General features: G+C 35.6%; 1 protein-coding gene across 1 annotated transcript in view; it reads left to right on the top strand.

The window, feature by feature from the left end:
* Positions 1-11,852, top strand: part of LOC149206413 (cysteine-rich receptor-like protein kinase 1) — a 79,023-nt gene extending 67,171 nt beyond the window's left edge. The window contains exons 3-7 of the mRNA XM_089393717.1: positions 10,079-10,221; positions 10,315-10,525; positions 10,642-10,876; positions 10,953-11,103; positions 11,192-11,852. Of these exons, the coding sequence (XP_089249843.1) occupies positions 10,079-10,221; positions 10,315-10,525; positions 10,642-10,876; positions 10,953-11,103; positions 11,192-11,587 (1,136 nt within the window). The 3' untranslated portion in view covers positions 11,588-11,852. The remainder of the gene's footprint in view (positions 1-10,078; positions 10,222-10,314; positions 10,526-10,641; positions 10,877-10,952; positions 11,104-11,191) is intronic.
* Positions 11,853-12,576: the final 724 nt, after the last annotated feature.

Genomic DNA, 12,576 nt, shown 5'->3' with positions numbered 1-12,576 from the left:
TAGGGGTGAGGTGTACCGCAGTCTTGGATCATAGATATGTGGAGAAACCTACTCTTCATCCTGCAAAAATTCATAACATGTAAGGGTACGTATGCTATCAAATTTCTTTACCATATTGATTTCTCCTCCACTTTGAAGTCGATATTCATATCAATTTCCCTTACTTTCTCTAGAAACTCTTGGGTCACATGAAAAAATGAGTGCAGAATAACCCTAAAAATGTCAAGCATAGTATCTACACCATTGCCTTATTAAAATGATAATTATGTAAGAACTTCATAAAAGGAGACATAATTTGGATTCTTTCTTGGTTTGGAACAAGTTTGGTAATCTGCTTTGGGGGTTATTGAATTTAGCACCATAAGAACCTACTAAAAAGACACTTGAGGGAGTTCACAATGGAAATGAGGAAGCAATTGGGCATAAAACTACAAGTAACGATAGGGATGTCATTTTGAAGATGTTGAAGACCTCACTCCTCATAAGAAAGTCTCTAAGAAAGCTAAGAAATCAGAAGGATAACCACTTATTACACCAAGAAGGTTAACAAGATGTATGGTGAAAAATAAGTTACTAGAAGTAGTTGAGACTATCCCCCTACCTCCTAAAGAATCTCTTGGGAAGGTTGCATCCCTATCCCCTCACTCTCCTAACAAAGCTACTCCCATGTTGTCTAATTTATTTGAAGAAACTACTCCTAGCCAAATTGTCATTGTCTACAACCATGAAAAAGGGAGAGAGTTTGCAACCTCTTCATTTAAAAAACCAAGAACAAAATTTTCAGCATTCCAGGAAAAAATCCCTGAATGCCACGATTTCGTTGTGTTAGAAAATTATATATTACAGAGCAATGGAACACATAAAATATTTCAGAAATATAAACACGAAAAACGCATAAAACAAGAGAGACACAGATATACATGGTTCACCCAGTTTGGTCTACGTCCACCCCGAACAACTAGTCCTTCCTTTTTATTATCCAGCAAAATCAAGAGACACAACCTACAACAGATCCGATGTAATATCCTCTATTTTCTCTCACAGTCTCACCTCTCTGTTTCTCGCTTGGAGAATACACATCTATATCACAGCCTCAATACAATACCCTCATACAAAGAGAGGGGTTGCCTTCTAAGGAAAAAAACCCTAAACTAAACATAAATTGTACCGTCAGATCATCCGCCTAATGAACGGCCCAGATTGACTAGAAATTACTATACCTTTACAAGGCAATTTTACATCTGTTTTTAGCTTTGGGGGTGCTGCCCCCGAAACCCCCGTCGAGGGACCACTGGCACTCAGACCCCCCAGCGGGGGGGATGGGCCCCCCCGCACCCCCCCCCCCCTACGTGGAGAGGTGTGCAATCTTCTTGGGGTATACATCCGGCTAAAACAAAGACCTCTAAATTAGGATGATAATCATGATCCACACCCAACAATCTCCCACTTGGAGAATGATTGTAGCAACTCCACCGCTGCTTCATTTGCTGGACAATGACTCCTCTTTGGACCTGGCTATTTCTCATCTTCATCATCATCCTTGAAGACCAATTGAAACTGAGCATATTCTCAGTTTCTCCCTAGTTACAACTTTTGTTAGCATATCTGCAGGATTCTGGCTAGTGTGTATCTTTCCCAGATTCAACTCTCCATCTTCCAACACTAATCGTATGAAATGGTACTTGAGCTTTATGTGTTTAGTCTTGGAATGAAATGTTGAGTTCTTTGCAAGATGAATGGCACTTTGGCTATCACTGTATAACGTGCCCATATCAAGCTTCTTACCCAATTCATCCATAAACCTTTGTAACCAAATCATTTCTTTACTAGCCTCTATAGCAGCAACATACTCTGCTTCTGTTGTTGAAAGTGCAACAACACTTTGGATTTTTGAAACCCAACTGACAGTTGTTCCGCCTACAGTAAATACATATCTTGTACTGCTCCTCTTGTTACCTCTGTCACCTACCATATCTGCATCAACATATCCTTGTAGAGAAATGTTTGAACCACCAAAGCATAATTCTTGATTTGTGGTACCTCTCAAATATCTGAGACTCCATTTCACTGCCATCCAATGTTTTTTTCCTAGATTGTTCATGTACCTGCTTACAACTCCCACTGCATGTGCAATATCAGGCCTTGTGCAGACCATTGCATACATTAAGCTTCCAATTGCTGATGCATATGGAAATTTAGACATATAATCCATGTCTTCTTGGGTCTTTGGGCACATCTCCTTACTAAGTTTGAAATGGCAAGCAAAAGGTGTACTAACTAGTTTTGCATTGTGCATATTAAATCTTTTCAACACCTTTTGTATGTACTCATTCTGAGACAATGTTAATTTGTGATTTTTCCTGTCTCTAGTTATTCTCATACCAAGGATTTGTTTTGCAACTCCCAAATCCTTCATTGCAAATGAATTTTCCAATTTTCTTTCGAGCACATTTATTTCCTGCATGTTAGACCCTGCAGCAAGCATGCCATCTACATACAATAACAATATAATATAGCTGCCATCATTTTGTTTTTTTAGATAAACACAATGATCAGAGTGACATCTAGTATAACATTGTTCAGACATAAACTTGTCAAATTTTAGATACCACTGCCTTGGAGCCTGTTTTAAGCCATACAAGATCTTCTTCAATCTGCACACTAGTTTCTCCTTCCCTTTTACCTCGTATCCTTGTGGTTGTTGCATATATATATCTTCCTCCAAATCCCCATGGAGAAAGGTTGTCTTTACATCTAATTGCTCAAGATGCAAATCTTCAACTGTTACTAGACTTAAAATAGTTATGATTGAAGTCATTTTAACAACAGGAGAAAATATTTCATCAAAATCAATACCTTTCTTCTGTGTAAACCCCTTCACCACAAGTCTAGCTTTGTACCTCTGTTTTCCTCCATCTTCTTCCTTCAGCCTGTAAACCCATTTATTCTGAAATGTAGTTTTACCTGCAGGAAACCTAACTAAGTCCCAAGTCTAGTTATGCATTAAGGAGTCCATCTCTTCTTCCATGGCTAGCTCTCAATTCTTCCTGCTTTCAACCTGCATTTCTTCTTCATAACATTCAGGCTCACCAGAATCAGTCAACAATAAATAATATAATGAAGGAGAGTATCATTCACGGGGTATACTTATCCTGGTAGATCTTCTAACACCACTTTTAGGTGTTTTGGGTGCCTGTTGCTATTGTGGTGGTTGTTGTTGTTGGGGTTGTTGATTATTATTATTTTCAGGCACCTTTACTTTTTCAGTGATCTCATCAAGAACTGTGTATTCCTTATTTTCTTTTTCATGTTTCTTTTCCTGCAACTGATTCTTATACAAGACCTTTTCATTGAATATTACATCCCTGCTCCTAATGATTTTGTGATTTTCATAATCATATAAGAGATAACCAAAATCATTAACACCATATCCAATAAAGGTACATTTCTTTGATTTTTCCTCAAGCTTTGCTCTATTTTCTTTAATAATATGGACAAAGGCCTCACAACCAAAAGGCTTTAAAAAGGAGTAGTTTACTTTTTTACCTATCCATGCTTCCTTTGGAATACCACCATCCAAGGAACTTGAAGGCCCTCTGTTTATTAGATAAACAACAGTATCTACAGCATCTGCCCAAAATTGGAAAGGCAATCCTGCATGCAATCTCATGCACCTTGCACGCTCCATGATTGTTCTCTTCATCCTTTCTGACACACCATTTTCTTGTGGTGTTCTTGGAACTGTATTCTCTCTGCGAATTTCATGCTCTGAACAGTACCTATCAAACTCTTTGTTGCAATATTCACCTCCATTATTTGATCTGAGACACTTCAATTTCTTTCCTGTCTCGATCTCAACCAAAGCTTTCCATTTCTTGAAAGTATCAAATACATCAGATTTATTTTGAATACAATAAATCCAATTTTTTCTAGTTGCATCATCAATAAAAGTAACATAATAACGAGAGCCACCAAGAGATGATACCTGAGCAGGTCCCCATACATATGTATGCACAAGCTCTAATTTTTCTCTCTTCTTTTCTTTCCCAACTCTGAGAAATCTAACTCTCTTCTGTTTTCCATAAATGCAATTCTCACAGAAGTCCAAATCAACATTCTTCAAACCTGGAAACAAATTCCTTGAGTGAAGAATCTTCATCCCCTTCTCACTCATGTGTCCGAGCCTATGATTCCATAATGTTGCATCTACTCCTTTGGAAGTTAAAGCATTAACGGAGTTAGAAATACCATTGCATAAATACAATGTACCAACCTTTTCGCTTTTGCTGTTACTAGGGCTCCTTTGGTGACCTTCCAAGCTTTATCTGTGAAAGTTGTCACAAAACCTTCACCGCCTAACTACCCTGTTGAAATCATATTTTTCTTCAGATCTGGAACATGCCTTACCTCCTTTAGTAGCCATTGGTTTCCATTATGTTGTTTTACAAGAACCTTACCCATTCCAACAATTTTAGAGGGTTTATCATCACCCAAACGGACTTGTCCAAAATCTCCTTGAACATAGTCATGAAAATATTTCTTATCAGGTGTGGCATGGAATGAGGCCCCTGAATCTACCACCCATGAATCAGTAATATTTTCGAAAGAAAGAATCAAAGCATCTTGTAACACCTCGCCTGTCACATTTGCTTCATGATTGTTTTCTTACTGTGCATCTCCTTCTTTTCCCTTCCGAGATCTATAGTCTTTCTTTAGATGTCCTTTCTTTCCGCATCTCCAGCACACTATCCCTGATCTGGACTTGGATCTGTCTTTCCTTGATTTACTGCGATATCCTGAGCTCTTTCCTCTTTCCATTTTTCTTCCCCTATACTCTGCACTCAAAGCATTACCCGATGTCTCACCAAAGCTTTTCCGTCGCATTTCCTCGCTAAGGATAGCATCGACAACATCATCAAACTTTAAAGTACTAGATCCAGAAACAAAGTTACTAATGGCCATTACTAAACCATTCCAACTTTCTGGAAATGAGCACAAGAATAACAGAGCTCTAACTTCATCATCAAAGTTTACCCCTACAGAACTTAACTGACTTGTAACTGCAAAAATCATTTAAATGGTCTGCAACAGATCCACCTTCCGACATCTTCATATTAAATAACCGTTTCATAAGAAATACCTTGTTTGAGGCCGAGGGTTTTTCATATAGTTTCGCCAACACCTAAATCAAACCCTCTGTCATTGTTTCCTTCAAAATATTGAAGGCGACCAATGCTATGAGGCACAACCGTACTGTTCTGAGTGCCTTTCTATCGAGAATGTTCCATTTTTCATCTGTCATAGCCGTCAGCTTCTTTGCTTTTCCGCTCAATGGTAGGTACAGATCTTTCTAATATAGATAATCTTCCATCTGCATCTTCCACAACAGGAAGTTTTGGTGATTAAATTTCTTGGCCCTGAACTTACCATCTTCTGCCATTTCTCCCACTCAAATGAGAAACCCTTCTTTCCTACGAGTTTATCAGCCAAATAGACCTTCGGCTCTGATAACAGTTGTTAGAAAATTATATATTACAGAGCAATGGAACACATAAAATATTGCAGAAATATAAACACGGAAAATTCATAAAACAAGAGAGACACAGATATACATGGTTCACCCAGTTTGGGCTACGTCCACCCTAAACAGCTAGTCATTCCTTTCTATTATCCAGCAAAATGAAGAGACACAACCTACAGCAGATCTGTTGTAATATCCTCTATTTTCTTTCACAATATCACCTCTCTGTTTCTCGCTCGGAGAATACACATCTATATCATAGCCTCAATACAATACCCTCATACAAAGAGAGGGTTTGCCTTCTAGGGAAAAAAACCCTAAACTAAACATAAATTCTACCGTCAGATCATCCGCCTAATGAATGGCCCAGATTGACTAGAAATTACTATACTTTTACAAGGCAATTTTACATCTATTTTTAGCTTCGGGGGTGCTGCCCCCGAAACCCCCGTCGGGGGACCGCTGGAGGGGTGTACAATCTTCCTGGGGTATACATCTGGCTGAAACAAAGACCTCTAAATTAGGATGATAATCATGCTCCACACCCAACACATTGTCCCATTAGCTCCAAATGATTTCAATCACTTTATTTACTTTTATGAGCATGAAAACCCTATTGCACCCTTTGTTGTTTAGACTAAACACTCAACCTTAAATTTGAAGAAGATAGAAAAATTGAAAGATTGAAGACTAAAATTGAGGAGTTTAAAGTTTTGGATCAATATGTTAAAAATGACAAATACATCTTGAAAAATAAAAATGAGTAGCTGAGAGAAGAAAATTCCAAATTGTCAAAAGAAAATAAGAAATTCCTCAATATGGTTGGTAAATGGTATATGAACAATTATTATATGGAAATATGTAATAGGGCCTTGCAAAAGAAGCTATAGACAACAAGAAATAATAGTGGAGCCAATGTAAACATTAACATTGTCAATCAATAAAGCTCCAGAACCCTCCCATTTTCATCAATTTTTGCTCAGGAGATGCCCAATAGTAATTATTCTTGTGTGAGTTATGTTTTGATTGTGTGAGGACACACAAAGATTCAGGGTTGGGGGAGATGTTTGGCTTTGAGCCAACACTCTTCTTGTTATCAAACAAACCCTTTTTCATCCCTATAAATTGTATTTTTTCCTAGTGGCTTCCTTCCTTTATTTTGCATTATTGAAAGTGAAATGATGCAAACATGGACCATGAGATAAATAGTGTTGTTTATAAAAATTTCAATGTGTTAATGCATTAGAGGAAGCTTAATCTATAATATTTCCATTGATGATGGTTTATGAAGGTAGGTCTTGTAACTTATACAAGTTCTTGTAACCCAATTCCATGGTTCACATATTTGTGCACCTCTAAAGGGAAATAAAAAATGGGTTCTTTCCCTTATGCCCTTAAGGAGATCTCTCTTCTATTCAACTAAAGCGATTGTTATTGAAGAAGGAATAGTTGTTTTAACTCAATAGTCAACCTTGGACAAGGTTTAGGAGGGAAAAGAATTTGCCAAATTACGAACATGTATAATGGAATCACCAAATTTGTGCATAGTTATCAGATCTAGATAAGAGAAATTGTGCTCATTTTAAAAATTGAAAGGGGATCCATTTGGATCATCTATTTATTGTTGGCTTATACATATGGTGATGGACCCTATGGCCATCATAATGTACATTGTAAATTATATAAATTACTCTGGTCCCTATAAATAGGGGTTAATGATATTCTTATCATATAGTTTTAATTGTAAAGTGTATCAAGTAAGATATTTGGGCTTCTTTGCACACGATGTAACCCAAGACTGTGATATGAATCCATTGTTGGTATTTCTTTGATATGAATCTATGTGTTATTGCATTTTACCTAAATTTTCTCACATAAGGTTTGTTGGTTGGGAAGTGCCTACCAATGCATCCATGTTTCCTTTTGTATTATATCTTGTGTGATGCATTTCTAGTGTAGATCATTTCTCGATTGAGTTATTTGATGAATCAGGTGTTTACAATTCTTGGTATTCATATCTCTTGTGGATGTCACAAATGACTAACCAAAATTTGTGTGGTTGATACATTATACTTGGACTGATATCATGCACAATATATTCACATAGTTTAGAAGTTGTATAACTGAAGCTAACCCTCCAACCATGGAAAACCATAGTTCATTAGTTTCCCTAGAAAAATTATGTGTGTCAACTTTATGGTTATATGTAATTTGATTTTACACTTCCTTGCTTTGTTTCAAACTTTGGTTTATGTTTGCAGAAGTGGAACTAATCCTTGAAGGAGAGTATTGATACACTACAACCTTTTGTGGTAATAGGAACTCACCAATCTTGAGGTGTGAAAAAATATGATCCAATCAGGAAGGGCCCTGTATCTACGCCCAGTGGTCCCTCTAGTTAAGGGTTTACTATTTTGATTATTTTCTTCTTGAGATGATCACTGGAAGGTGTTATGTTGCATTGCAACTCTGCTTAGGCCACTAAAGGAATTCCACGAAGAGACCTCACATAGGATATTCCCTAAAGACTAGGGGATTTTCCATAAACACCCTAGAGAGAAGATACTTTGTATAATTTTCCTTTGAATGTAGTGTTCTTTTCTCACAATTCCAACAGGTGAAATTCGTTGAAGGTAAGACCTAGAGGAAATCCACATAAACCCTTAGCTCATAGCTAAATAAAGAAAATGTTTCTTATTATGGTTTTTGGTCAACCAATAGGTTTTTTATCCAATGACCTGATCCCCTAACTTCTTGCTAGTAAGTTGATTGATCTGCATTCTTTGTTGTAGCATAGGCTCCTTAATGTCTTAAACTTTTCACATATAATGTAGTTCCTCAAAGTCTACATTCCCATATTGGCAAAGTAGTGTTATGAATTTGAGGTAAATAAATTCAACCAACATCCTTAGTGTTGTAACCATGGCTATAATATCACTTTGTAACATACCAAACCACTCTTGTTGTTGGGGTAGTTGTATAAATCAAATTCCTCTCATATATGTTAAAATATTTCTCTAATATCTGTTATAATTTTCATAGTCATCTAACAAACTTGGTATCTACCTTTTAAGCTACACCATGAGTCCTATGAAATGACTTATGCATGCAATGTAGGGAATGCAAGTCATGTATACATAACTAATTCATGCATGATTATAAATGTGTATCTATACATACAAAGAAACACCATTCCACTTTATATTATATGCAATATTCAATTAATAATATCACAAAATTAAATTCAACATAATAACCAATTTACCATGACACTTTTATTTACGAAAATAGGACACCAATTGACTATAAATGTTGGACGTTCTACCCAACCATAGGCTTTGTTTCACTTAATCTCTCTACAAAAAGTAACCCTTAAGACGTGGTTGTGAGACCACATAGATAAATTTCTCTTATGACTAGTTTGATCCCCTCACTCTACTCAATTCAAGGAATTTTCACTTTGTTCACTCTTACACAATCCAAACTCACTGGCTCTTTTTCCTCTTTATCCTACACAACCCAAAGAAGGGGATCTCCTTATCTGCCACGCAATCCCTTGGGCTATCCCACTTTCTTCTCTGCTCCAACATAGATTGGACTAAAAACCTCATTTCTAGAACTAAAGGGATTCTTTGTTATCGTTAATTTTCCTCACTTGCATTAGTTTTCCTTCCACATAGGTAGATTTTCTCACATAACTCTCATAATAGGAACAACTAGCAATCTATTATAGTCATGGCAATGTAGGATTTTCCCCAAGGCTTCATGTAGAATAAAGGGATAATTCTTGTGCATAATTGATTCATTGAATATGTATGCATGCTCACAACTCACCACATGGCCCATCAGAACCTCACAAAACTCACTTGCAACTCATTCCAAATATGGTTTGTATGACATAGGATGACATAAGAAAAGAATTTAGGCTAGAAATAATATAATAATTTGGCTTTGGTCCATTTAAGCACTCTTAAGCTACCTTTCTTTTCTCTCTTGTGGATTCATAGTCCCTAATGTTTTTGTTCTTCCTTGTTTGTAATGGGTGATGTATTTTTATTATTAACTTTCATTGTATAATAGTTACATATTAGATTTGTTGCACTTGGCCATTTATTGTATACACAAATATACATTGCTAATCCAAATATCAAAACTAAGGTGTTGCATCTCCCATCTCCAATAATGCTTTGAAGGATGGAGTATGTGTTATGTTTTAAAAACAAACACAACCAATTCTAGGGTTTCAATCACCCACCACTCAATATCCACCAAGTTGTAACTATTGAAATAATGTTAACATTGATAATGAAAGTATATCACAATCCTAATAATATCAAAAATTGCCAATGATCATAATTTATAAGGGTGTTAAAAACTTAATTTGTGTTACATGATAAAGTATTGAATGTTTTCATTGCATTTTTTTATGTTTATTAGAAAATCAAACATCTAATAGAGAAAAATGCATAGATCTCATAAAATAAAACCGTGTAGTAATTGATAACATGGTTATACTATATTTCTAAAATCATTAACATGTTATACTCTTTTTTGCAGGATGTTACAAACCATCAGGTCAACTTTCAACGGCAATATCCAAATCAAAACTAAATTACAAATTTAAAACTTTACAAACCGCGACTAAAAAATTTGACCCCACAAATAAAATTGGTCAAGGCGGATTTGGTTCAGTCTATAAGGTGATTTCCATATCCATTTTATATCATTGATTTTTTAAATACATTGATGATTTTACAACATCATTAAACAAAAAAGATTGGACATGTTGGCAGGGAGTTATGCTAGATGGCAGACAAATCGCTGTGAAGAGATTAGTTGCTAATAGAGAAGATAGTGTGAGTGAGTTCTTCAATGAAGTGAATTTGATAAGTTGTGTTCAACATAAAAACCTAGTCAAACTTCTTGGTTGTAGTGTGGATGGCCCAGAAAAACTCTTGGTCTATGAATACCTTCCCAACAAAAGCCTTGATCACTTTCTATTTGGTAATATTTCTTCTCTATAAATTGGTTTTCCTTACAGTCAATATTCAAATTTTAGGAATTATTAATTTTTGGAGTTATATTTAAGTTATTTGAGATAAAATTGCACTTTGCAACAGATGAAAACATGGGAAATGTACTAGATTGGAAGAGGAGGTTTGACATTATATTAGGAATTGCCAATGGGCTAGCATACCTCCACCAAGAATCAAATATACGTATCATCCATCGAGACATAAAAGCCAGCAATATTCTTCTAGACCACATTTTCAAGCCTAAAATTGCAGATTTTGGATTGGTTAGATACTTCTCAGAGGATCAAACTCATCTTAGTACGGGAATCGTTGGAACCCGGTGAGAATAATTTTAATAATTGTAAAAAAGCACTCTTCATAGAAAATGTGTATAATGCTTATTTTTTCTTTTGCAGAGCTTACATGGCCCCAGAATATCTCGTTCATGGCCATTTAACAGAAAAGGTTGATGTTTATGCTTTCGGGGTGCTAGTCCTTGAGATTATTAGTGGCAGAAGGAATAAAACCTCTATGCACACAAATGACATGCCATCTCTCTTAACAATGGTAATGGCCTCATCATATTCATAATATTCATTTCTTCTTAAAATAAAATAGTAATAATATTCAAATCTATAATATATGTTTGGTGCAGGTTTGGAATTGTCATCTGTCAGATACTATTTCAAACATAATTGATCCCAATATCCAAGAAAACTACCACGAGGAAGTACTACAAGTTGTTCACATAGCGCTTCTTTGCACACAAGCATCTGCAACACTACGCCCTTCAATGTCTAACGTTATTATGTTCCTCTCTAGTAAAGACCAAAATCTTCTAGAACCTAATCCACCGCCCTTTATAGATGTCATCAATTTGCAACCAAACATTAATACTAGTGTTGCATCAACCACCAATGTTTCATCAAACCATTCAGACTCAAATACTAACACATCAAAAACACATAATTTAGTTTCAAACATTGCTTCATCTTCTCATGCTCCAAATTCATTAAACACAATTTCAATGAGCTCTTTTGGTCCAAGATGAAGGAATAAATGTTTCCGTGAGAAAATTAGCTAATCCTACATGGATGGGATTATTATATTTTATAAATATTATGAACATATATTAACCTTCTTGAGAGAAGGGTACAAATTATTTTTTATTAGATTGAAATTATTCCAGTGAAAACGTATTTGATGTTCTTCTATTAGAATGGATTGAAAAAAAGGACATGTATTTGACATACAGTGTATTCAAATTAGAATACGCACAACAATGTTGAATTGGTACAAGAAATCTATGGATTTAATATACTATTGAAATGTGGCAATATATGGATTTACTATATTGAATTACAATAAGTGCAGCGCTATTAATGTGGATTTATTTCAAAAATATTAATGTGGATTTATTTCAAAAAGAGTGTAGATTTTTTTTTATGAGAACATGATTGTATGAATAAATATGTTGGCTTTCTTCCTCCCTTGTACCCTGCAATTGTAGATCGAGTGGCAAATGTTATTTTCTTCAGTTTTTGTCCATTTCTTTTTAAGCTTGTTTTCGGCTTTTAGCATTTAGTAGGAAAAATCCTTGAAATTGGATGTCAACTCCCACTGTTGTGGAAATTTACCCAGATCTAAGGATTTAGTGTTCTAACGTAATCTAGATAAATAATGAGATGCCAAGGGTCCCACTCTCAAGAGTTTTTTAATTTTACAATGAAAAAATGGATTCTATATTAGATGGCACTAGCAGGGAAATTTGTTTATCATTTTTTAACATCAAATGTCCCATTCGTGGTTCTGTTATGTTCTACAACCTTTGATTCTCTTAAAATTTTGAGGCTGAGGCTGGTCTTATGATCATGTTGAAGTAACCCATCACATAATTCTTTGTATCTCTCAGATAGATGATGCAGTTCTGGCTTTCTGCAACCAATGATTATGCAGCTTGATCCTTGATTTTTTGGGCAGCAGCCATAAATCCTGGGAACTATGTCAACCAATGATTATGCAGCTTGATCCTTGATTTTT

Source organism: Pinus tabuliformis, chromosome 1_2 (assembly GCF_031772625.1).
Source record: "Pinus tabuliformis cultivar Carrire ecotype Pingquan chromosome 1_2, CPIR1, whole genome shotgun sequence".
In the NCBI taxonomy this organism is placed as follows: domain Eukaryota; kingdom Viridiplantae; phylum Streptophyta; class Pinopsida; order Pinales; family Pinaceae; genus Pinus; species Pinus tabuliformis.
This window is presented reverse-complemented; position numbering and strand designations above follow the sequence as displayed.